This window comes from Ostrinia nubilalis, chromosome 24 (assembly GCF_963855985.1).
Source record: "Ostrinia nubilalis chromosome 24, ilOstNubi1.1, whole genome shotgun sequence".
NCBI lineage: Eukaryota > Metazoa > Arthropoda > Insecta > Lepidoptera > Crambidae > Ostrinia > Ostrinia nubilalis.
In genome coordinates, this window is record NC_087111.1 from 6,779,678 (window position 1) to 6,807,373 (window position 27,696).

At 38.0% G+C, this 27,696-nt stretch overlaps 1 protein-coding gene across 1 annotated transcript; it reads left to right on the forward strand.

The window, feature by feature from the left end:
- Positions 1–3,271: 3,271 nt before the first annotated feature.
- LOC135083745 (odorant receptor 85b-like) lies at positions 3,272–26,298 on the forward strand. The gene is made up of 11 exons (XM_063978484.1): positions 3,272–3,345; positions 9,817–9,974; positions 11,936–12,088; positions 12,497–12,676; positions 13,920–14,072; positions 14,539–14,665; positions 16,203–16,299; positions 18,485–18,586; positions 23,585–23,673; positions 25,945–26,011; positions 26,165–26,298. The coding sequence occupies exons 1-11, from the start codon at positions 3,287–3,289 to the stop codon at positions 26,219–26,221; spliced, it is 1,242 nt and encodes a 413-aa protein (XP_063834554.1). The 5' UTR covers positions 3,272–3,286; the 3' UTR covers positions 26,222–26,298.
- The last annotated feature ends 1,398 nt before the right edge of the window (positions 26,299–27,696 follow it).

Here is a 27,696-nt window from a genome sequence, read left to right on the forward strand (position 1 = left end):
GCAACAGAAATTGCACTCCTTTGTGTAGGATCAGATGCCGACATTTTAACGGTAATAATAATAATGCAAAATATCCAACGCACATGGTGCATTCGAAATCGCACCTTACACTACGCTCACAAGACCGCAATTTTTTTGTGTTCAGAATTGATCTACCTCACAGCTCAAGCGTCAGGGTTGAATAAGCAAATTAAAATAAATAAAAACTTAATTTTAAGAAGCATTTATTGTATTTACGATTGGTAAACTTTAATCTAGTGGTTTTTTTATAATCGTACCATCTCTAAAGTACCTATTAATAAACTTCAGTGTTGCGATAATTCGAAATTGGACACACAGTTTTAAAAGGTGTAGTGTCGGAAAATAGACACGGTGAAGTAAAGTTAATGTTTTTATTAGCTAAATAATTTTTTTGCTACAGTTTTTTGTCATAAGTATTTCAAAATTATTTAAAGTGTAGTTTTTTTTAATTATTTAAATTACTACAGTTAATTATTATTCCTAAATATTACGATTTTCCATTAAAGAAGAATAACAGTGCTGTTGGAACAATAAACCTTGATTGCGACGATAATCGACCGAGCGTGTATAGAAATACGCGTGTGCTCACAGGCGCGTCACGGCGCGTGGCGGCCTTGACTGATTTGCAACTTGAAGTTGTCGCGCGCTGTAGGTAATTATCTCGGCCGGCATAGGCGAGTGACGGAGGCCTGGTTTGGGCTCGTTCGTTTTGTATTGATGAGTATTTTAATTCTATATAGTAATCGGGGTCTAATGATGGAGCTGGAAGGTAATTCGCAATAAAACGACACAATCGCATCAAGTTTGGGTTTGGTTCAATTTTAATTTCTGTGATGGGTCTGGGTGTTAATATGTATAATAAGTTTGTATTTACAAAAAAAAAATATTTAAGTATGTTTATATCCGTTTTCTAGTGAGCGGACGCTGTGAATGTACGTCACACGGGGTCACGTGACCGTCGGCGGGACTCAATATTTAAGCGAACTTTGAATGCCTATAAAATCATAACTACTGGGTATTTTTGAATGAAATAAAAACTAATGTATTTGTAAATGTAAAAGCTTAACTGTAACATAGGTTTCAAGTGATTTTGCATACCTAGTAACATTTTCAATTAGATACCATACTTACTTTTTCATTGTTTTATAAAATTCACAAAGTAACAAATAAAAAGGTCGAGCTTTATTAGAAATTCCTCGCATCGTAATTTTGTTTATGAGTTCTAATGTTAAATTAAGATAATAATATGCCTTTGGCAGTTCTTAGAAATGTTATATTACGAGTGAAACTCATTACAATTTTGTTACACCGATTGAGTAATTTCTCACAAAACAAATACTTTAGTAAAGTAACAACTTAAAGTTAGACTAGTTTGTAAAAGTAACGTATACACAACGCCTTTAAGGCCCTTCAAAAAGTTCCTTTGATAAAGTTTGACTGCTAAAGTAATGAAATAAAAATCTGCCTTTGTTCACACGAATTAATTTCACAAAAAAGGTTCCTTACACTCACTCGTGCTTAGATAATAATATGACGAAACCGTTAAGTACGAAAACTTGTATTAATACTTATAAAAGTTCAGATCAAAAGTTTGACAATAAAATGCCATTAATTCATTAGTTTGTTCCACTAATCGAATTATAAATAAGGTTTACCTATTCGTTGAAAGAACTCCAAACTCAGCCTATAAAATTCAGTCAAATATCCAAAACACATTCATTACCTCCCAATACTAGAATCAAGATGAATTTACTGAAAAACTGTTGTTCAAAAGACCCCAACGTCAATATTGTAGAAAAGCAGGTAAATACAAGAATAGAAATTGTTTTTCTGGAAAAATCAGGGTAAAGCTCAAAGCAGACTTATCAACTCGGAAAGGGATCAACACCGTATCGCCTTTCGCGAGCTGTCATCACATTTCTTCTTCTTCTTTTTTGATGATGTTGGCAATACACGTCGAGGTCGACTTGATTTGTGCCATTTTCAAGTATTTATGTGATACGGATAGGTACGAGTTACAAAATGAGATCAAGTAATGATATAATGAAGGATGATAGATGATACCCCTTCCCACCCTTTGAGTCTCAGTAAAATTGTGGTGCTTTACTGAGACCTCCTATGGACAACTTGAGAGAACCAGAAGAATCACGATGCACTGTTTTGCTTCACTCGCCCACACTCATGCACGTTCACGAACATTTAATGGTTAATAATCCACCATTATTACACATTAATAGTCGCCCAAACACGAATTTGAGAAAATAAAACAAAACCGCTAACATGATGCTTCAGATTCCCGCCAAGAAGTCCGTGGCGTTTACGTTACGGTGCGGATAAGACGTGTGCGTTGCATTATGAAGTTTCATACAAAGAATACTGACCGCCTCGAGTTGATACGGTTACGATCCTTTTCCGGATTGATAATTGTGCGACATCTTTAGGGCTGCATTTACGAGTAAGTGCTGTAACAAATGCAGAAAATCTTTGGGAAAGTGTGGTCTGTGTTACGATGCTTTGTATTCCAAAGTGTGACCTAACTACCAAAGCTAAGGAAGTACAAGGATGCAAGGCTCTTTGTAACCTAGCTCTTTACACTGCCTTGCACAAATTCCGTGCTCGCATCTTACGCATTCCTCTCGTAGCTACTTTATGTGAATACCTTGCAAGCGCTACAGAGTACAGAGTACTACAGTGCTACAGAGCTATCCCAAGCGAAGATAGGAAAATAAAGTGACCCTAGATTAAATAATTTGTTCACTGGACTACTTAATACCAGCGTTATCAACTTAATGTAACAAAGGAAGACTAAAAGAAATCCAAGAAAAAGACTTCAATCAATGTGCTTAATTAAGTAATATGTAGTTTTTCCAAATTATCATGCTCAGCTCATTCCTTATTTTTGCTCGTGTTTTAGTACTCTAGTACTTACCAAGTGAAATAAACAAATTCTAGTCCACATAATTTTAAAGCTCGTATGTTGTTTTTTTCCTACGATTTTGAGACATAAATTAATTACTAGTCACCAAGCAACATTAAAGAAAACAAAAGACATGAGCGGTAACTTTGCTTTGTAGTTGATACTGGCCATTAAAGGCAAACGCAATAAAGAGAAACAATAACTTTTTTCGGGTTGACCAATGGGTTGACCGAAGACCGATTGTTTTTTTTTGTTGATGCTTAATCTGCTTACGAACTTCTTTTTATTTCTTTTTTGCAGAAATATGTATACTCCGTGGAAGACTACAACCGCACGTATGATATTCCCATGGCCATTCTAAAACTGGTCGGACTCAGGGTCACCAGGAAAGATTCTAAGCTCGTGAAGTGAGTATTTATTTACAATTCCTTCTTTTGTATTGAGAACTTATGAGTTTAATAAAAGACATTTATTATACAGTAAGGTAGTACAGCTTGATGTTTGGCCGTGGTGAAAAAAAGACCCGTTTGTTCAGTTTCAAACATTTTTTTATCCACAACGAGGAAGCTCATGGCCTGTATCTCACCTGATGGTAAGTGATGATCAGGCCGAAGGTGGAAGCGAGCTTCACCTGGAATCCTCAACCACAGAGGAACTGGCTATCTTACCTCTAACTGCCGGAACACAACAATGCTGTTAACATTGTTGTTATGGCGACAGACTTAAGTAAATGCTTAAAATATATGCATGAATGCTTAAAAACAATTCCTTTTTTATCCTCGCATTCGACCGAGTCTTTTCCCTAACTTTAAAACGTATCGCTCAAAGAAAACCGGTTACCTTTCTCAAATAATAAATTTGTGGATAGTGCATGTTAGCGTTCCTCGATAAATGATTACTTGGCATTCATAGCACGTAATAACACTATGAAATTAATCACTAATTGGGGAACAAGCGGTATTCGTTATTGCCCCAAGAGTAATAGAAACAGATTAATGGTAGAAATATTGGAGCACTAAGTTATGTGACGGCCAAATTATTGGTTTTACTTGTACCAAATAAATACTGTTCTTTCTTTCCTTATCAGCAGCTTTGTAAATAAGATATATCTAGATCCATTACTATCTCAAGTCTATGTCACAAAACGAAGCTTTGGAACACAACTTGTCTTATAAAATTATTTTTGCAAAGGGATTAATTAAAATTCCATCAATCAATATCTCTAATTCAGCTAAGGTATTACCTTCATCATCATCATCATCATCATTTCAGCCACAGGACGTCCACTGCTGAACATAGGCCTCCCCCAATGCTTTCCATGTTGATCGATTGAGAGGTATTACCTTATTTATTTAATTTTTACTTTTTCGTGACTATAAAATTGTGTCATGCAGTTTTATAGCCAGTGCGAAGCAAGCTCAATAATTGTCCCAGTGTTTTTCCTCTATCCCAAGAGCTATCTTGCTGTCACCGTGTGTCCAGAGACAATAGTTCAATACCCGACGGCGGGGTGCCGTCGCACACCCCTATTATCAATTAACCTGATTACATCGAAGCAATTATATTGCAATTGTTTTCATTTTATTGCACTTTGAAGAAATTGAAGGCAGCGTATCTTTTTATGTCTGGTCTGATATTTTATGTTGTAATAAAAAATATGTAACTTTACCCAAGGGTTCCCAAGGGTCATTGCGTCGAGGGATGCAGATACGTTTCGATACTCAATAGTTTATTGCTAAACTAAAATGTAGATACCTACAGTCGACAGCACATCAAACTAAATTTTTGTAGCAAAACAGCACCTATTTCGCTTGATTAGAAGATGAATAATAAAATAATGAACCATGTCGGGCACGCGACTTCAAGTTTAGGATAGAAAGTCCATGTACCATTGATCAACTGAATCTTTAATATAATGTTTTGTCAAGAACAGGTCAATTCTGTGACAGTCCAAAATCCAAGCTTACAAATCACATTAGTCAAAAACTCCAAGACACAATTTCTTCTGGATGCAGGCAGCGCAGGACCGGTCGTTATGTAAATCCTTGGGGGAGGCCTTTGTCCAGTAGTGGGAGTGCATTACCGCAGCAAAATTTTTATAAATGTTGTGCTTTAGAGAGTCGAGAGTATAGCAGATAATTAGTCCATCGTGAGCAGAAATTTGTCCACTAATAGCAAAATTAGTTCAAATTATAGTTTTAAAGTTATTAAGAAAAAACAGATTTTGCTGGGGAATGTTTGAAACATTACCCTGGCAAAATTTTTTTTTGAAAGTCGTTCTATCCTGGAACCAAATACATGGATAGATAGCTCTTGTTGCGTAGTAATTTGTCCACGAATAGCAAAATTTGTTCGTGTTCCGGTTTTCAAGTTATTCAGAATTTTGCTGGGGTAATGTTTTGTGATGTCCCAGATCTCGTAAATGGCTCAACGCAGAAGTTTGAAAAAAAATACCAATGATAGACCTTGATATGTCCAAATTAGTTCAAGCATTAGTAATTGATTATATTTGAATTCTTGAACAACGTTATACCCAATATCAACAAAAGAAATCCCGTGTGTACTATATTTTGTGACATGACTCAGGCATTTGACCACGTAAAACATGACATTCTGATTGACAAACTCATGACATATGGTATTCGAGGCAATGTAGCACAACTAATAAAATCTTATTTAGACAACAGGAAACAATATACTTCCATTACACGTTTAAACGATAACTCGAAACTGGAATTAGAATATCGATCAAATGAACGTCATGTTGAATATGGTGTACCACAAGGTAGTGTCTTGGGCCCACTATTATTTATAATTTATATTAATGACCTACCTCGATCTACTGACAACCCTATGACTCTTTTTGCGGACGATAGTACTCTGACTGTAGCATGTAAGCGACCTGACATTTATGAAAATGACATTAATAATTCTTTGACATCAATAATTTCATGGTTAGACAATAATAATTTAAAAATAAATATTTCTAAGACACAAGTTATGAAATTCCGACAAAGAATAATATCTGCACCTGACATAAATGTAATATACAATAACATGACAATCTCTGAAGTAGACAGTGCAAAATTTCTAGGAATATTCATAGATAAACAACTGAACTGGAAGACACACATAGAGTACCTAAGTAAAAAGTTGAGTAGTTCTGCATACGCACTATACAAGTTAGCTCCACTACTAAACGTTGATTCTCTGCTCTTGGCGTACCATGGCTTAGTGGCGTCGAATTTGAGATACGGCGTTATTTTCTGGGGGAATTCTACTGACAAGGAAATTATTTTTAAAATGCAGAAACGTTGTATACGAGCAATGTTTGGAATGAAAGCGGCTGATAGTTGTAAGCCAGTTTTCAAAAAACATAAAATTTTAACATTTCCGTCAATATATATTTTAGAAATAGTACTATTTGTTAAGGCCAATCCGTCACTTTTTATTCGTTTAGAGGATGTTGTCAGTCGCAACCGACGCGACTACTCAAGACTACGGATGCCCCCCTCAAATTCGGCTCTTATGAGTAAAAGTATATTATGTATGGCACCTAGAATTTACAATAACATCCCCTTAACAATAAAAAAATTAGAATTGTATGAATTTAAAATAAAGGTTAAAAATTTATTAATTGAAAAATGTTATTATAATCTGACGGACTTCCTAAGTGACAAATTTTGATTTACTTCTTAATATATATTTTTTTCCATTTAATCTGATTATGCAACATTGACTTTAACTTTAATTTGATTTGATTATGCAGTATTATTGTAATTGATATTTTATTTTTAATTTAATTTGTACACCGCAAAGGTACGACATGTTGATACCATTTTAAATGCTGACTTAACACCTTATGTACACATGTTTGAACAAATAAATGTATCTTTATCTTTATCTTTATCTTGATTTGAATGATAAACACCAGTGTAATTAAATGGTTTCGAAAATCAGATAAAACGGATTTGTGAGTAAACCAGTACTCTTACAATCGAATAAAAAGGTGTAGAATGTACCCTTGGTACACCTTTATAACCACAGTAAATATAAATGATGTGGCTTTGCGCAAAAGAGAGATTTCAAGAAATTTAATTTATTTTAACAGTCTTACTTTCGTGGCCGAATACGCAATTCCCTTATAACAAGGGAACATGGCATACAATGGACAAATTAAAATGTTCCTTGAATAAGCTATCCTGTTAATTTCAGCTTTATATTACGACTTAAAAGAAAGTTATTGAACTGCAAAAAATATCAGGAATTCTTCTATAAGCCAACCAAATTATAAAGGTTACAGAAAAGCGATCACTCCATACATACAGGTATACTTTGCAAATTAGTAGCTTAGCTGTCAATGTTTTGTACAGTTATGTGGAATATTGTAATTCGTGCAAACGATTTTTAAATATTAAATTTCTAATCAGTCTCCATCGTCCTTCCACCGTGCGTTTTTTTTTCAAAAATAATGTCTAAAGTCTGTAGCTAAAGGTCTACGCTGCAAGATGGAATAATCTTCTAACCAAAAAGATGGCAGATGCAGCAGATGTCAACGGATTTAAAACTGGAGTTCATGTGACTCCTTGTAGACTTGAGTGTCTAGAGCGTCCCTTCCTCCACCATGCGTAAGAATTTTCACAAAAATACTGTCTAGGGTCTGTAGCTAAAGGTCTACGCTGCAAGATGGAAGAATCTTCTAACCAAAAAGATGGCAGATGCAGCAGATGTCAACGGATTTAAAACTGGAGTTCATGTGACTCCTTGTAGACTTGAGTGTCTAGAGCGTCCCTTCCTCCACCATGCGTAAGAATTTTCACAAAAATACTGTCTAAGGTCTGTAGCTAAAGGTCTACGCTGCAAGATAGAAGAATCTTTTAGTCAAAAAGATGGCAGATGCAGCATATATCAACGGATTTAAGACTGGACTGGCACCACCTTGCAATGTCATCCTCTCATTGTTATCTGTAATGTAAATTATAAAATGTATTTAAAAAATAAAATGTTCATATTATTATTTCAATAATCTGACCTCTCAACTCAACACAACACCTTTGTTCGCAACTGTACTGACGAAACCTCGATATCATACCGTTGATTTAAGATGGCAAGCCTTATGTATGAAACGGTCGCTTTTTTGTGACCTTTATAATTTGGTCGGCTTATAGAAGAATTCCTGATATTTTTTTGCAGTCCGATAACTTTCTTATAAGCCGTAATATAAAGCTGAAATTAACAGGATAGCTTATTCAAGGAACATTTTAATTTGTCCATTGTATGCCATGTTCCCTTGTTATAAGGGAATCGCGTATTCGGCCACGAAAGTAAGACTGTTAAAATAAATTAAATTTCTTGAAATCTCTCTTTTGCGCAAAGCCACATCATTTATATTTACTATGGTTATAAAGGTGTACCAAGGGTACATGCTACATCTTTTTATTCGATTGTAAGAGTACTGGTTTACTCACAAATCCGTTTTATCTGATTTTCGAAATCATTGAATTACACTGGTGTTTATCATTCAAATCAATTACTAATGCTTGAACTAATTTGGACATATCAAGGTCTATCATTGGTATTTTTTTCAAACTTCTGCGTTGAGTCATTTACGAGATCTAAGACATCACAAAACATTACCCCAGCAAAATTCTGAATAACTTGAGAACCGGAACACGAACAAATTTTGCTGTTCGTGGACAAATTACTACGCAACAAGAGCTATCTATCCATGTATTTGGTTCCGGGATAGAACGACTTTCAAAAAAAAATTTTGCTGGGGTAACGTTTCAAACATTACCCCAGCAAAATCTGTTTTTTCTTAATAACTTTAAAACTATAATTTGAACGAATTTTGCTATTAGTGGACAAATTTCCGGCGTTTACCCGTGGTCCCCCGAACATGTCCCCCTGGTGGGTCCACGGGTAATTTTTTTTACCCGTTGTCCCACCGTTCTGAACAGTTTTTGCCAGTGGGTCTACGGGTAATTTATTTTAACCATAGTCCCACCGCACAGTGGTAAACGTTGCATGTCACCTAGGTATAATTATAAAAAAATCTATAATTATTAATTAGAACTGGCCCCATAGCAGACATTTTCCTACATCTAAAGGCCTTTAGAAATATATATTGGTTATGGCTATTGGAGCGGGTACCACTTTCCATACATTTGTGCCCATCATCCTTTAATTTCAATTTTATTCCAAGAAGAAAATTTATTTCATTTTATTTTATTTCCAATTATTTTTTAATTAAAATTGATGTAAAAAAATAGACTTTCTATTTTATTTTATCGTTTTTTTTTTCAAGAATGTGAGGTGACATGCAACGTTTACCACTGTGCGGTGGGACTATGGTTAAAATAAATTACCCGTAGACCCACTGGCAAAAACTGTTCAGAACGGTGGGACAACGGGTAAAAAAAAATACCCGTGGACCCACCAGGGGGACATGTTGGGGGGACCACGGGTAAACGCCGCAAATTTCTGCTCACGATGGACTAATTATCTGCTATACTCTCGACTCTCTAAAGCACAACATTTATAAAAATTTTGCTACGGTAATGCACTCCAGTAGTGGACGTCATTTGGCTGATACGAAAGAACAAACGACAGTTTCTTTAAAACCCATCAAGCCCTGAAAATCAAGTCTGGACTCTGGGGGCGTAGTGTGAGTTTACGTCAAACGCATTCGATGTCGACTGCATAAAAAGTGACATTAAATATTATATATGACGGATTGTACAGCGCCCCTATCGGAAACTTTCCAGAACTAAAATCTTCATATTTTAACGCGCCCGCTAGTGACGACGTTTGATGTAAATTCACACTAAGCCCTCTGGTGTCAAAAAGGTCCTAATTTAAACTTGAATCTTATATAGGTTCTGCTGGGATCTGTTCTACTGGTTCGAGTTCGCCAACCTGTTCGTGGTAACGTGGCTGGAGTTGATCAACATGGCGGAGACGGCGCGCGGCGGCTCCTTCCAGGACGCCGTCGAGATCTTCCGCATGATGCCGTGCGTCGGCTACCTGCTGCTAGGTCAGTACTTCATTGCTATGAAGGTTGAGGTATACATAGGTATACCAAAATGGGCCTTCAGGACCTAGCCATTACGCGGGCGAAGCTGCGGGCAAAAGCTAGTCACAATGATTAGATTCTGCTAAGATGTCTTGTTCTACTAGTTTGCGTTCGCGTATTTGTTCTTTTGTAGCTCTTTCCAGGACCCCATCGAGATACCTGCTGCTAGGTCAGTAGGTCATGGCAAGTAGAATAAGCCCATAACGTGTTCTACACTGGGTCTTTAGGATTTAATCCACCACGCGGGAGAAGCCGCGGGCAAAGGCTGTCACTAATAATGATTAGGTTCTGCTGAGACCGGTTCTACTGGGTTGAATTCTTCCAGTACTCAGAATCGAACTCTCCTAGATGATGCCATGCGTCGGTTACCTGCTGCTAGGTCAGTACTAGTCGTGGCTAGCAAAGTAAACCCTGTAGTGTATCACGTTGGGCTTTCAGGACATAGGTATGTATCCACTAGGTGGAAACAATGTCTACCTTTAAGACATATCCTACATGCAAGTGAAACCGCGGCCATATGCTATTAGTTACTAAAATAATGATTTGGTTCAACTGGGACCTGGCCAATGGACCTGCGGAGGACTGGGACCTGGTTAATGGTTCGAGTTCTTGTTCCAGACTCCTTCCAGGTGGTTTTCAGAACGCATGGTCGAGATCTTACGGATGATGCCATGTGTCGGCTACCTGCTGCTAGGTTAGCCATCGTCATTGGGTCATTTGCAGGAGCACGACACTAATTTACTTACTAGAGGTAGGTAAATGGTGGATTTGGCCTACATCCTATGCTGACTGAATGGGCTAAGGAGGTCTGATGTTCGCGTATTTGTCCTTTAGTCGCCTCTTAGAACATCCTTTGAGTTAGATGTAATACGCCGACGAAGCCGCGGGTCGAGCTAGTCACTAATGATGATCAGATTCTGCTGGGAGCTGTTCTACTGCCTGTAGAATCTAATACGAGTATAATAGCACAGAACTTGTAATATTTTGAAGCACAATCTGTTCGGTCTTCTTATCGTCTTGAGAAAAACGCGTCATTGTTATGAAATATAAGGTATTACATGTCTTGATATGTATCACAATCTCATTTTATTCCCATCTAAAACGTATTGACCTTAATAACTATTCCCATGTGTCTCGGCGTATGGCACAAAATATAACCTATCTTCGTATTATGTAATATGTAAATAAAAATATTTTTCATGAAAATTTTCGTAATGAAGTAATCAACACATCACGTTGTCACGTAAAGGATGTTAATTACAAACAACGTGGAGATAATTAACATTCTACCCTCCTTCAGGCTTTGATTAATACATGACCAGTCAATTAAAATTTGTTTTTGTAGATTATTATACAATACTAATATTCACATTACAGTCCAACAACACTCGAATCGGCTGTCCTATGCCAAAACCATTAGACTATTGGCATAGGCTATGGTCGCTAAATGCTTTTTTGTCATCCATATTCACCAACATTACTCTCACAGTGTGCGTGGACGCACAGGGTCCCAAAAACCTATTCATAGACTTGATAGGTACTTGAGTGGCGGAGTGACACCGCGGTGCGTTCGACTTCGTATAGCATTGCTGCTTCACTTAAGCAAGCATCGTTTGTGAATACGGGTGTAAATGCTTTTGTCTTTTATGTTATTTCACTAGCAGAGGCAGAAGTTAACGAACGTAGGTACTACAGTCAGCGACAAATACTCGTAGTTCGTAACACCCAAAGTAGTCATAAGTTCGCTTCACGTCTTTATTACATGGAATAAGGTTGTTTTATCAATTCCTTGGCCACTTTGGGTATCACGAACTATTTGACGCTGGCTGTACCAAGATGATTTATGTTACCAAATTCTTAGAAATAAATACTTCTTATAAATAATAACAGTCTTTGAAATTAATTGCCTATTCTTATTCCAGCCATGGCCAAGTCCTACAAGATAGTCTACTACCGTCCAATCTACGAGAACTTAGTGAGCGAGCTGCGAGGCATGTGGCCACGCGGTCGCGTCACCAAAGAGGAAGACGCCATCATCAGCACAGCACTCAGGCAGCTTAACTACGTCGTCCAAGGTAAGCAGAAGTGAAATATGCACTCTAAGCCCAGGGTATTCCTGGGCTTAGAGTGCATATTTCATTGCAGAACAGCGTTGCTTTTAACAGATAGCTCAAACGATTGTATGTAGTTTTTTATTTATTTATTACCAACAAGTCACCATCATTTAGCCTTACTTCCGCGGACCCTTTGATCCTTAAACAAAAAAAACATAAATCAGTGAAACAGAACTCCCTTATTATTTCCAGTTGGTTAAAAATGAATATGACGTACCTATATAGATCTTTGCAGCAAGAATAAGTTACATGAGGTCCTACCCCAGAATAATAATAAGTACTAGGGTCCTACGTCCATGGACATAATCATCAGTCGTTGAGCCACCTTACGTTAAAAAAACATCTTAAAAATGCTCTACCATTCCTCAGGCTACTACTGGTGCAACAACGCCCTCCTCGTCATATTCCTCTCGCCGCCCTTCGTGGAGATCCTCAAGCGAGCTATGGGGCAGAACGTCCCGCTCATCCTGCCCTTCTTCTACTGGTTCCCCTTCGACCCATTCGCGAGGATCTACTATGAGGTCATACTGGCGTTCCAGACTTGGCATGGTAAGGATTCTTTCGTCCATTACAGCATATTGTATAACAAAAGTTAGTAAGCTATGCCATGGGGCACAGCGTGCCGCTCATCCTGCCCTTCTTCTACTGGTTCCCCTTCGACCCATTCGCGAGAATTTACTACGAGGTCATACTGGCCTTCCAGACCTGGCATGGTAAGTATTCGTTCGTTTGTTCCAGCCAAATGACGTCCACTGCTTAACAAAGGCCTCCCCAAAAATGTCCACCTAATGGGAGACCTGCCTACACACGTTTTCCCTAAAAGAAAACAACATGGTACCTTTGACAAACATAATTTGCCTAAGTTCAGATCATACGAAATCAAGTAATCAGAAATCATACGTAGGTAGAATAGAAAAATATGAAAGATTTATTATAAAACAAGGACATGCAGAAAGTTTGGTTTTAGCTATTTTTCCTATGTAATGACTTTTTCCAAGTTGGTGAAGCCATTAACAATGCCATGGTAATCGTGTGAGGCATATTATTTTCAAGTTTTACGGAAGAATACCTAATAGCTTTTATGACATAACGCTTTCAAGTCTCACGAGATATTTACTTAAGTGTCGGTACAGCCATTACCTTTATAAGGCAAATGTTTGCATGGCTGAACTGCCTTTGACGTTGGATTGTTACAATATTAAAGATACATAACATAAGTAAGCAGACAAGTGTAGGCAGACCTAACACTCGGCGGACCGATGATCTAGTGAACAAGTAAAAAGTGAAGGGAACAGCTTCAGTTCCGCAGATGTCGATTTTTTGTTGTAACGAACAAACGAACTCTTTAGATACTTATTGGAAAGAAGATTACAACCTGGAAACAATGTTTTATGAGAAATGGCTGAAAATACGTAAAGTTTAGTCATACAACACTCATCTATCACTGCTGTACAGTATACTCCTATGTTCTTCAGATTCATTTCGTTGCGGGTCCAATGACAATTTAACTTTTCCTCGGGACAAACTTGACCTTCACTGGTTGGGTTTTTATTGGCGGTCAAGCTGTAGATCCTGGCTACACAGGAGTTGCAGCGGTGGGAACGAGAGGTAGGAATAGTCCCCGTACTGTACAGTAGTGTAGCAGTTACCAGGTCCTACAACCATGCCTTCACTGGTTGGGTTTTTATTGGCGGTCAAGCTGTAGATCCTGTTTACACAGGAGTTACAGCGGTGGGAACGATAGGTGGGAATAGTCCCTAGCCTTCGTGTGAACTGTGATTTCTGATACCAGGTCTGATAACCATCTGGTTCATGCTATGCGGGGACCTGCTATTCTGCATCTTCCTCAGCCACATCACGACGCAGTTCGACCTGCTCTCAGTGAGGATCAAGAGGCTGATATACGTGCCGGTAGACGGACAGCTGGTCAAGGAGTATCCTTTGGGTAAGGAGCTGAAAGTTCTTTTGTGGACAATACATTTTTAAAAGTACCTACCTACCTAAATAAAGTTATAGTTGCATTTCGAAGAAGTCAAAGATTTTATTCAGTAAGGCCCTTTCCAGGACGCTTATATGTATAGGTCCCAAATATATCTTTGGGCTAACATACTGGCTAGTGCTGAGAAGAAGGTTCTTTTGAAAATTAATTGAAAAAATTGCCTGAATAAACGTTAAATCTATTATTATCCTTCGTCTCACTAATGAGGCTCGGCTGTCTGCAAGCGTGTTTCATTTTTGCGCTACAAGGTGCTACGAAAACCGTAGTATGAGATGGTTTCATCTACGTGCGATCAATTATATATACCTACATGCCTATTGTTGTACTACATTGCTACGGAAACCGTAGTACAGAACAATCGTAGCAACTGTTAAACAATACAAACATTAACAAAAATTTAACCCTTTCAAAGCGGAATACACTGAAGAGCACCTCCTCACCAACAAGGCGGCTATCGACATGTATAACGAAGCCGACTGGGACAGGACACACCGAAAGCTGCTGGCTAATATAATACGGAGGCATCACGCTTTGATCAGGTTATATCAAGAACTTTAGTCATTAATTTAGTTTGAAAACTAACGTCCACTTATATCGCACTCTAGGTACAAGTTGGTAGCGGACGACGTGTCGCAGCGACACTACTGCACTGGTTTCTATGTATTTCCATGAAATACCGTTCGCAGTAAGCGACACGTCGTCGCCTGGAAGTATTTCATAAAAATACATAGAAAGTTTTTTGTTAAGCACCCCTTTCCCTCAACTACTTACCTACTTATTCTCAGAGAAAAGGTTTTTATAGGAGCACCTAATAATATCTCGTATACCTACCTACTCCAGGCCTGGCTCACTCCGCGCGGTACATCCGATAATTACCTACAGCGAAGCGCCCCGCCGGCGGGTATTATATCAGTCGAGTGTCACGCGCGCGCCCGTCAGGACCCTGGCGTGCGTTGTAGTACCTACCTAATTCTATGATCGAAGTATTATTTAAAAATGGACATAAAGAGAAAGAAATATTGTGCGGCGTTCGGGTGTTTAAATTCGAAAAGAAATCTACCGGATTTATCTTTTTTTTTCGCTTCCCAAAGATGCTGAAAGGTATGTTGGCCATGTAGGTAATCAATAATTCTTAGGATAGTTAGGAACCTAACCTACCATGACTACTGCTCATAATGCGTTCGTTCGTTTCAGCCAAATGACGTCCACTGCTGGACAAAGGCCTCTCCCAAGGTTTTCCATAATTAATGCGTACTTACATACATACGTGTCATGAGGTACCTACGTACCTCATGACATATAAGTAGATTAATTATTTTTTTCACTAGACAGCAACCCTAACAGCGTAAGAAGAGTTCAGAGGCACGCGATAGAAAGAGACAAAACTTGAAGGTGAATAAAATTGTAGGTACGTAGTGCTATGCGAGCTGAATTCGACTGTATCGCGTCGCAGCAAGACTCGCATTTATTTAAATCGTCTTGCAGAGTAATCCTTCTGTACCTGTACTATTACTTATTCTGTGCCTACTCGTAGTGCCAGTTGCTCTGTACAGTCAGCGTCAAATATTTCGTACGTGATACCTAAAGTGGTCAAAAAGTTGACATAATATCAAAGTTATTTCTTACTATCTTACTAATACTCGTATAATTATAAATGCGAAAGTTTGGATGTCTGGATGTTTGTTACTCTTTCACGCAAAAACTGCTGAACAGATTTTGATGAAACTTTACAGTATTATTGTTTATAACCCAAAATAACATATAGGCTATAATGTATGACGATATGTGACAAACTAAATTTTACGCGGGTGAAGCCGCGGGCAAAAGCTAGTATTCTATAAAACAAAGACATGTTGCGAACTTTTTGGCTGCTTTGGGTGCCACGAACTTTGATGCTGACTTTATTCATTAGTTACTCAGTAGTTTACCAATATGGTACCAAGCCAACTATTTTTTTTTCCTTGCAATCAGTGCACATGTTCGTTGCAAAATAGCATCTTAACAGCTTGAGATGCCATTAGCGTTTAAATTGTGCTATCTTATCTCGTAACTAAAGGTAATATTATATGCTTACAGACTTGCAGGAGACGTAGAGAACTTATTCAGCTTCGCGCTACTGGTCAACTTCTTCAACAGTTCCATCATCATCTGCTTCTGTGGATTCTGCTGTGTTGTAAGTTATTTTTAGGGTTCCGTACATTTCCTCGTGTCATCATCATCTTCATCATCATCATCATCATTTTAGCCATAGGACGTCCACTGCTGAACATAGGCCTCCCCCAATGATTTCCATAATGGCCGCTTGGTAGTGGCCTGCACCCAGCGCCCAGCGCCTTCCCGCTACCTTTATGAGGTCGTCAGTCCACCTTGTGGGTGGACGTCCTACGCTGCGCTATCCGGCACGTACATTGCCTCGTGTATCTATGTCTATCTATCACAGGTGATTTCCTCTTGGTATACCGTATAGATAGTGCCATCCACGAAGAAGCGCCCCACCATTCGTCCTAATCGTTTGTAGTTTATGTATGCATGCTTCCGCTAATGTTTGAGTGTTATCGGTACCCGCTAATTATCCATGACTGCAAACGCACACTACAATATTTCGCGACTGAACGCTCGGATCAAACTCCCAGAACCCCGCGCTTCTCTCGACCAAAAATTGGTAGGGCGCGTCTTCGTGGATGGCACTATCTATACAAAATATAACAAGTTTTCTGGGCCCTTTCCTGTCTGTTTGACACAGGAAATTAGCTCCGTAACTATTCGACGGGCCGATATCAAAAATACCGAATTCTTCTTCATCGTGCACTGAAATTAGTTACGTAAGTTAAATAACACTGAAACGGGTGATTCAAATTGACTTGCACAACATTAAATTAATTAGACATACCTGTGTCCTATTTCGTTGGTCGAGGGTGTAGGGCAATTCGTTTTAATTGGTTTGTTCACTCATTGTTAAACTCTTTAATAAACTCAGTCACGTGTTTTTGTTTTCATAGTTAAGTATATTGTTTTATTAGTCACTGAATTACTTTTTCAATTTGCTCAGTTGAAAATTGAAATGGCAATAAGTAGCCGACCATGGCCTATAGAAAAGACGACTTTGTACGATAGGTCTATGAGATTTTCAGATTATATTTTTTTATCCACAACGCGGAAACCCTTGACCTGTATCTCACCTGATGGTAAGTGATGATCAGACCGAATGATGATAAATGATCTAAGAAATAAATAAAAGTACGAGTATTGTATCACTATTTTTTAATTAATTTCAACTGGCATTGGTATTTCAATGGGCAATAGATCCACAGCGATTGTGAGAAAATTAGTTTTTCGACGATTACCCGTGTTACATGTGTGGAAAAATTAATTAAAATTCTGAACTAGACACGAGTGAATTTTATCAGAAGATTGTAATTGAACGATACTTTGGGACAGCAAAAAAGACCTTTGTCTTTTGTGTTAACTCTAATTTGATTTTATAATAATGGATGATTGGATAAACATTGAAATGAATAATGGAGGTTTCTTTACAAATTTTTTTGCTATTACTTTTGTCTTTGTCATTGTTATTTCTCCTCAAGTTTCTCCTTATTCCTAATTGAATAGGAAACAACAGCAGTTAAACAGTTAGCTTTAACTTGAGTTAAAGCTAGCTGTTCCTTGCTAGTTTAGACTTATGTGACTGAATTTCCCGCGAATTCCACAAAGTCGTAATCCATTTACAAATTCCTTTTACCTATCATTATTTATGTAGAAGTCCTAGCTCAGAACAGTGTTTTGTTTTCTGTGTGAAGACGTAAGAGGTTAACACTTCAGTTGTCACATACAACCCACACTAAAATTAAATCGTGTGGATTCTAACGTCCGTATTCACAAACGTTATTATGAGGTCTCACAGTGCGCGTGGACGCACAGGGTGACACACGAACCAATCACAGAGCTCTATTCAACGCTGTGCCTTCGTTTTGCTGCTTCTCTTCAGCAAGCATCGTTTGTGAATACGAGCGTAACAACGATACTAAAAATACTTTCTTAAATTCAAGTAAGACACCCAGACAGACTTTTAGTTTAGATCTAGAATATCCAAATATAAATTCAACTAAGTAGGTACTTAAGCACAGTCTGAAGTCGGTGCTTGAAAGTTTTTATTTAAGAATAGAGCTTTTTGATTAAAGAAGCTTTTGACACAAGAGTCATATAATATCTCATGTTAAGAACAAATTAAGTCTAAATTAAGAACAAAGTGTTTTTGGTAAAAACTTTCTGTGACAGAAAGAATCCACGGGAAACAATATTATACCTACCTAATAAGTAACCTCACTGTTTATTCTACTAGAAAATGTTTTTGTTTCCAGATCGTTGAGAAATGGAACGAAATGGTCTACAAATCGTTCCTGACGACGGCACTGTCCCAAACATGGCTGCTGTGCTGGTACGGTCAGAGGCTCCTGGAATCGGTAAATTAATGGCACATAAATATTATAGATTACTGAATATCTGTGATTAATAACCAGGTAACATTAAAAGAAAAGTCGTTGTATGGGCAGGCCTCTCGCTAGGTTCACCGACGATCTGGTGAAAGTCACGGGAAATATCTGGATGCGGGCAAAGCAGGACCAGTCGTTGTGAAATTCCTAGGGAGAGGCCTTTGTCCAGCAGTGGACGTATTTGGCTAACACGAACGAACGACCACTAAACCAACGATCTCGGTTCGGCGTCAAACTGCCGATATTTAGTTCGATCCCTGTCGACCGCTGGACTATTGTGGTAAACACATAATAGGTAGATAAATGTATCATCATCATCTCAGCCATAGGACGTCCACTGCTGAACATAGGCCTCCCCTAATGATTTCCATGTTACCCGGTTGGTAGCGGCTTGCGTCCAGCGCTTTCCTGCTACCTTTATTTATTTATTTATTTATTTATTTATTTCCACACACATTATCACTATCTTTACAGGTACTTAAAACCTAATGCGATAGCATAACTTAATCTAGGTAGGCTTAATAATAACTTAAAAACTAACCATACAGTATCTATTTACATTTTATAACTAATAATACCCAAAGCCGTCCTTGTGAATTCACTCAGAGAACACGCAAACACGTCCACTTGTTCCGCTATCAAGTTAATAGTGCGCAAGGCGCGCGTGAGCGGCGCCTCGGCCAGCAGGTTGGTCCGCGCGCGCGGGAGCGCCAGCAGCCGCGGCGCGCGCCGCCGCTCCGCGTACCGGTCCGGCACACTGAATCGCACATGTCGAAACAGCTCCGCGTTATGCACCCTCCCCCTCAACATTTTGTGGATATAACACACCAACGCGAAGTCTCTCCTGACCCTCAGCTCGCTATACCCAACCATTCCCAGAACAAATAAATTAGGGTATTTCAGCGGATAAAATGGATAGACCCCATACAGCTTCAAGTACAGATACCTAATGAACTTGTTCTGAACCCGTTCCAACATGAGCTTATATTTCGTTTCGTGAGGTGCCCAGATAACCGCATTACACTCCAGCTGACTTCTGACTAAGGCGTTATATAAAGCACAAATCGCGGTGATGTTCGAGAACCCATGCGCTCTGCGCAGTATAAAGCCCATGCTGCGATATGCTTTCTTGCATATACTGTTTATATGTTCACTAAACGAAAGATTGGAAGTCAGCTGCACGCCTAGATCTCTAACCTCTACGACCCTTTGCATAGTTACACCTCCAACCTCATAGTTATGTACTACAAGATTACGCGCCCGTGATAATGTTATAACTGCACATTTGGATGTGTTGAACTGTAGTCGGTTGCCCTCACTCCAAGCCACCACCCTGTCGATGTCCCCCTGCAACCTTTCGCAGTCCCCTGGTCTTTCGACGGGCAGATACAACTTGAGGTCGTCCGCAAACAATAAGCATTTGGCCTCCGTTACGACGCTTGGCAAATCGTTAATCATGATCAAAAACTCCAAAGGTCCAAGATTGCTGCCCTGGCTCACCCCCGATCTTGTGAAATACGGCTCCGAGACATACCCGGCGTATTCCACGTACTGCTGTCTACCTCCCATGTAACTGGCAAACAGTCGCAAAAGGTGCGGGGTGAAGCCGACACCCGCTAATTTTTTAAGGAGTATGTCATTGTCGACTAGGTCGAAAGCTTTTTTGAAGTCAAAATAAGCGGCATCTATCTGCACCCCACTATCAACTGCTGGCACTATGTCCGCCATATAAGCGAGAAGGTTGGAAGTGGTGCTGCGCGCCGCTCGGAAACCATGCTGTGCGTCCGTCAGCTGCGAGCTCACCTGCGCGTATACGCTCTTATGTATGGCCGACTCCAACACCTTCGCCGGCGTGGATAGCACAGCCACGGGCCTGTACCCCTCCACCCTACTCGACACTCGCCCCTTCGGAACCGGGACCACTCGTGTCACCTTCCATCGTTCTGGGAACACCGCGGATCCTAAACATAAGTTAAATATATGTAGTAGGGGCGCGGCCAACACTGCTCGACAGTCCCGGAACACGAAGGGGGGAATGCCGTCCGGCCCCGAGGAAGTCTTCGGTTTGAGTCGGCGCAGCGCGTCCACCACCTCTTCGAGCTCGAGACGGTCGAGGTGCACACGTGCGGCCGCGTTGCCGCCGCCCGCCTGCACCACGCTGTCGATGATGTCGTCGGTCCACTTTGTGGGTGGACGTCACACACTGCGTTTTCCGGTACGCGGCCTCCACTCCAGAACCTTGCTGCCCCATCGGCCGTCAGTTCTGATATTTAAATAACTTAGTTTAGGAGGGATTAACAGAAGTAGTTTGCGGACTAAAATGTTTTAATACCTAGCTCTTTAGTAAATAGGTACCTACTGCGTTACACTCTATGAATGATTTGCCTAAAGAATAGAAAAATATAAAGATATTTTTCTTACATCTAGGAAGAATAATATTATTATCAGAAAGCTTTCTTTCTGATAATATTCTTCAGATAATCTGTTATGTCAATATTTGCTGATAGGCACGGTAAGCATGTATTGTATATAATCTTTATTGGACACGGGATGGAATGGAGCACATTATGATATCTATCCGTTGTAAGCCCTAGATAGGGCTTTAGAGGATAATCCCAAGCAAACTTCCTCCTATTTTTTCTATTCAATAACGTTGCCAAGATATCGATAGCTACTCTAATAACTAGGACACTATAATTATTACCTACGATGTGATTGTAATTGACGAAGTAAAATAATTATTAGCGACGAAACCAAACGAGTTTATGCTAACTTTTCAAATAATTTAAAATTTGTTTATTTATTTAGAATGAAATATCAATAATTTAATACAAGTCAAAGTTTAATTTTTATCAGCACCATTTATAAACATTCTGACTTCATATTCGCTTTAATCGAGAGTTCTATACCATCGCACTGTGACCATTTTCATTAAAATTACCAACAATGGATTCATATCGATAATCTCTGGACAGTGGTCTATAGAACAACACTGATCTTGTCCTTTTTATGATGCCTTTTGTATCTGTTGCAGTCAAAACTCATAATCAGTCAAAACCACTTTTGACTGCAAAAATCAGTCAAAACCACTTTTGACTGCAAAAATCACTTTTAGCTGCAAAAAATGTCATATTGCCCAAGGGCATCAGTAAAAACTACTTTTGACTGATTTTTGCAGTCAAAAGTGGTTTTGACCGTTTATGAGTTTTGAGTGTAACATATTATCTACTGAAATCTGCTACAAGTAGATACATATGTGTACAAAAGGATATGTTTGCGATGAGTAGATTGTTCGCTACAACCTACGCTGAAAACCTTTTCTAGTGCGCTAATAGAATTTTATAGTGACTTTCTGTAGATTTAATGCCCTTAACTTTTCATTTTCTTCCTTTACGTTATTTTACGGTAGAGTCTAGTCAGTTTATTTTAGTCGATTCTTGCCTCACTCTAAAAGGTTTTTTTCGCGTATACGAGTATCTACTTTATTTGTTCTCACTCTCACTTAGTAAGTATTTATTCTTTGGTTAAACCATGTACCTACTAAACTTTCGAGAAAATTCCCCCTTAATAAGAAAAAACGCTTCACGCTTTATTTAGCTTATTTTAAAGCGATTGAAGTTGTCGTGTTACATATTTTATTTGTTCTCTTAAACCTAACTTATCCACAGAATAAATACTAGTACTTCACTTAACTTAAACATTCGAGTAAATTTTCGAAAAGAACGCCATTTTAGCTTTAATCCGATGAAAAAAAATTTTAGAAGTTGTAAGTTTAAGGCAATTGGAACATTTCACGGGTTGCGCTCCGCAAAATACTTATCAGCTGCTTATACAGGCTTCCAATTAATCTGTATAAACCTCAAGCACTTAAAAATACAAACTCTAATAACATTAAGCCCAGCGGATCATAAATAAGTACTCGTTTAAAGCAATCTGCGAGTCCCGAGGTCCTAATCCGGCAACGGCTATTCATAGCCGATCCCGACATAATCTGTACAGTCGACCACATCAGTAACTCTAGCACGAAAACCTTTCAAATTCGAATCGTTTGCGTAATCGAATCGCCATCAAAAGATTTAGTATGAAAACATAAACAGCGCCCCTGTGAACGTGACGTGAAGTGAACATAAGAGAAATGGTAGCACGAAACTAATTTTGATAATCGAGACCGTCACGTTATCGTTGAATTCAAAGGCTGTATCGAATTTTGTCGAATACGCAAACGATTTGAAGGTGAAAGTTTTCGTGCTAGAGGTACACAGGCTATACATTTTTGCGCCAAAATAACACCTATTACCACTAAATAAGATGCGACAGTGTTTAAATTCACGTGCCGACGTCTGTACTTCGATTAATACAACATCGCGTAATTATTCCAATTTTAATCTCGAGCTCTCGATGAAGGAATTTCCATTTAAATTCCATGTAAAGATGGCGTCTGGGGAAAATATGTTTTGTGAATTCTTCGGGTCGTGAAATTACGTGATTCAGACGTGATAGACTTAAACTTATGTACCATGGATGGATGGACATTTTAAAAGTCGTAAGGGACAATATCGATGTCATAGGTTTGTTACATTATTTTGAATGTTACTACCAAAAGCACAAAACTGTTCGTTTCAGCCGAAAGACGTCCGCTGGACAAAGGCGGGGAGGCCTTTAGGACTTCCACAAAACTGTACTTTACTTTTTAGGTAGGTAGGTACTAGCAGAACTACCTACTTAGTTAACCATTACGATATCGATAATAGAAATTTAAAAACTTAATTTTGACTGACGTAAGCTTACATTTTGTTCAAATCTACCAAATAAGGAAGACGAATTAAAACAAAGCGCTCTTTCAGATGTATCACATACACGATTTTCATGCATGAAGAGCTACATTTCTCCCTCTCTTTACTTAATAATCTTCCATTACAAATGCGTCCTTCCTTATCTTAATTACTTCAAATAAAATATTAATTACAGAGTGAAGGCGTATCAGACGCTTTATACAACAGCGGATGGTACAAAGCCACGAAGAAAATTAAGAGCTCCATTCTGATTATGATTCACAGGTAAGGTAAGTGCCCCCTACTTCGGTATATTAAGGCTCTTACGACTTTAACATTTTATTTAAAAATAACCAAGCATGATATTAGTATGAAAGCTTTTGTATGCTAAACTTTGGTCTTTTGACAGTAAGTTAATACATAATTTATAGTTATATAGTTTGAACTTTTTTTTATATTAATTGTTCTGCGGACCTCTTGTTTGGATCCTGTTTCGTGACAAAATTTTGCTCTGTTTCTAAGTTCGTGAACTCATGTCCCCTATTTCGGGATAAGGTTTTATGCATCCAGTTAGGATATTTTAATAATGATTAAGGGTTTAATAAATTTAAAAACGATAATATAAATTTAGCATAAAATAATTATGTAAAATTGACGATATTACTTACCTGAAATATTCATAAGAAATAATGTGAGTCTAGGTACGTACCTACGTATAATATTTTGATTTGTTAATTCTAAAAATATGTGAAAATATTTATATAACCATTAGAAATGTAGGGGGGGGAACTTACCCCCCCCCCCTTTCGTACCCATAAAATTTTGATTTGTTATTTCTAGCGATATGTGAAAATATTTATATAACCATTAGAAATGTGGGGGGGGGCTACCACCCCCCCCCCTTCGTACCCATAAAATTTTGATTTGTTATTTGTAACGATAAGTATGTGAAAATATTTACACAAGCCATTAGATGCCAGGGGTGGGATTATGGGGAGGAGGGGGGGGGGGATTCTCCATAATCCCACCCCTGGAGCTGTTTTAAGTGAGGGTAGGTGAAAATAACCCCAGATACGCCAATGACTCATAATAAAAAGTAAGTAATTAATTAATTTCTTAGATAGGTAAGTATAAAAAACTAAAAAATATGTCGATTTCTTTGATGGTATGTGTCATAAAAATACCTAACACCATACATTTATATATCACGAACTTGGAAAAAACAATAATACGGTTCCTTGTTTCGTGATACTGATTATTCCAAATTCCCCAAGTAAAATTCATGGATTATTGTCAAAATGTGTCAATTAACTATTATCTATTCCATATACAATACGAATAAACAAAGATAAAAATAACAAATCGAAATAAAACCAAAATTATGCTGGTACTACTTATGCTAATTTATCTTAAAATTGGTCATTTATGTGAACTTCAAACTCGTGTCATATAAATTCTAGTGAACGAAACATATACCGAATTTAGGTCATGAGAAACTTAAATAAATGCATTATTTGTTTCAGAACTTACATTTAAATTATCATAAATAATTATTTAAAAACCAAGCATCAAGATGTTATCCATAATATCCTTGATTCGGTAGTGTCACGAAATAGGGGACACCCGAAAAATAATATGTACGCTATTTCGTGAGTCAATTAATCGCAATTTTAAAGGAATTCTACGTTTTCATATAACTTTTTTCTAAGCCAAATCAATTGTCAAGGAACACATGAAACCACTATTACAAGTTTTATTTAAATGGACGTTCCTACGCCTTTTTATAAGCTTAAGAAGTTGGAGCGCTAACCTTACGGTGAGAGCAACCTTTGCAAGCCGCACGGATGTTTTTGGCTCTTTGAGAGTTTGAAGCTTCGTATTGCTCTCATTTTTGGCACCACAATGTTGGTACTTGGTTTTTTAGATAGCTTAAATAATAGAGCTTTTGTAGTAATGAAGAATTTTTATAAATAATATTCCATTTGCTTATTATTTGAGCTAGAAAAAAAACTTACGAACTTACGTACTATCACGAACTAGTAGCCGTTTACCTTACTTAATTACTTATGTATAAAATTATTACACATTTTCCATGTAGGCTCATAAGATAGGTCCCCTTAATTGATGTTTATTGTCCGTGGTGCCTATCTTTTCTTAACATTGAACTCCTCCTATGTTCTTCTAATTAATTTCGTTGCGGTTCAAATGACAGTTTAACTTTCCCTCGGGATAAACTTGACCTTCACTGGTTGGGTTTTTATTGGCGGTCAAGCTGTAGATCTTGGCTACACAGGAGTTGCAGCGGTCGCAACGAGAAGTGGGAATAGTCCCGTTATGAAATTTAAATACCCTTTTATCATGATGGTGTCTAAAATTTTGGTCCTTGTTTCGGGATAAAATAAAAACTAATTAGCACTTTCCCGGACAGCAACCCAGACACAGTAAAAGTTTAATTGTTATGACTGCTATAGCAGTTCACTGTCCATGAAAGTGTTAAGTACCCAAAATTCGATTAGGTACTTTGGTACTTACCCACTGTGCATTTCCTATTTTTAGGTCACAAAAGGAAGTCCACGTAACCACATACGGATTCTCTGTGATTTCGCTTGCAAGCTACACTACGGTAAGTTTATCAGCACTTTTAGAATCTTTATAAAGAAATCTTAATAGCCAATTTATTAAGAACACGAAAGCATAGAAAGAATTTAAAGTGGAAAACAAGTAAGTTTGCTAACCTAATCAAAATACATAGTTAATTTTCCTACTTTTATTTCAGATTATCAAAACAGCGTGGTCGTACTTCACACTGCTTCTCAACATTTATAAACAGTAGATATTTGTAACTACCCACATAAGTACAAAAATAACTGTACTAAAATTAATTCATTAATAAACTTAATAAAAATGTAATGATGTAAAAAATATTGATTCCCCGTTCTCTTGGTTGAAGATAATAATATGGCACTATAATAAGACCTCACGGCTTACGCGGAATTCTTAAGATAATTTGAAATGTTGCACTGTTTTTATTCTTTATTGCTTGCACTAATGCACGTTCACGAACACATAATAATCCACAACTACACTCGGCATCAAATAAATCGCACCTCCCGCGACAAGCACTTATCAAACGTATGCATCCCCACTTCCCACCAACATTGGTACCATTTGAAAGCCTAGTTCTAAACTTCATTTCATTAAAGGAAAGGTTTTTACCCAAAAAATATGTTTTTAGAAGGATCCAGAGTCAATTCTACAAAAAATAGGTAGTTACACTTGAGCCAACTTTTATGACTTTAAAACTGTTAAGTTGGGATTAATCGCTACCCATCTGTTAAAAAGGACACGTAAGATCCCTATTTGGTTTTATAACCACAGAAATTGGTTTACTTGGTCCCAGAGGTGAGCCCCAACTGATGTCTTTTTTCAAGTCACATTTATAGTACCTGTTATTTGTTTATAAAAAAATTAAATGTGTTTTTCTTTAAGTTTATTTATTGGGCTTTCAAATAACACCAATATTGTTGGGGCACCATGATTGTGTCAGAAGAAAATCTTCAGTTCGCGTTGCGGAAGGTGCGATTTATTTGATGTTGAGTGTATTACGCTGCCAATAATCGGTTAAACATAGGTAAAACAACAGTGCTAAACATTACCAACATACATATTTTGACTATCCCGCGAAGAAGCCCAAACATGACATCCACTTTCCCGCCATGAAGATTTTTTTTTTCTTTTTTTTTTATAATGGACTGTTCCCGCATGACTCATTTTGTCTTAGCTGATTGGCAAAAACATTAACAGTATACAGGTAGGTAAATAGTCATTGCAATTTCTAATTTTCCACTTTTATTTTAAGTTTTCTTTGGGCAGTTTGGGCTGCTGCATGTTTGATTGGAAATGAACGGCCTATCCCAGCTTTACAATATCTCTGATTCTCATTTTTCCACTGACAACTTTTTTAACGAAATGTCACCTTTGAACCGAAGATAAGGTTTCTATGGCATTTTATGACTTAAATGTCAAGATTGGTCATGGGATAAAATTACCATCTGCAGCAAGTATTTATACTGCCGAGGCATGCGCAGTGCTGGCTGCTCTGGAGTACATTGAGCATTCAAACATTGAAAAATGGATAATAGTTTCCGACAGCATGAGTGTTTTAGAAGCTTTGTCGAACCCGTGTCATAACGCAAAAACAAACTATATTATTTTTCAAATAAAAGAAAAATATCACAAACTATGTAACATGGGCAGAGATATTATTTTTTTCTGGACACCTTCACATGTGGGCGTGGTGGGCAATGA

Excerpts from the sequence above, each read along its gene's own strand:
- LOC135083745 (XM_063978484.1), top strand. The coding sequence starts at position 3,287 with ATGGCCATTCTAAAACTGGTCGGACTCAGGGTCACCAGGAAAGATTCT. Across the intron at positions 3,346-9,816 it reads AAAGATTCTAAGCTCGTGAA|GTTCTGCTGGGATCTGTTCT; the intron begins GTGAGTATTTAT and ends AATCTTATATAG. Across the intron at positions 12,677-13,919 it reads GGCGTTCCAGACTTGGCATG|GTCTGATAACCATCTGGTTC; the intron begins GTAAGGATTCTT and ends TTCTGATACCAG.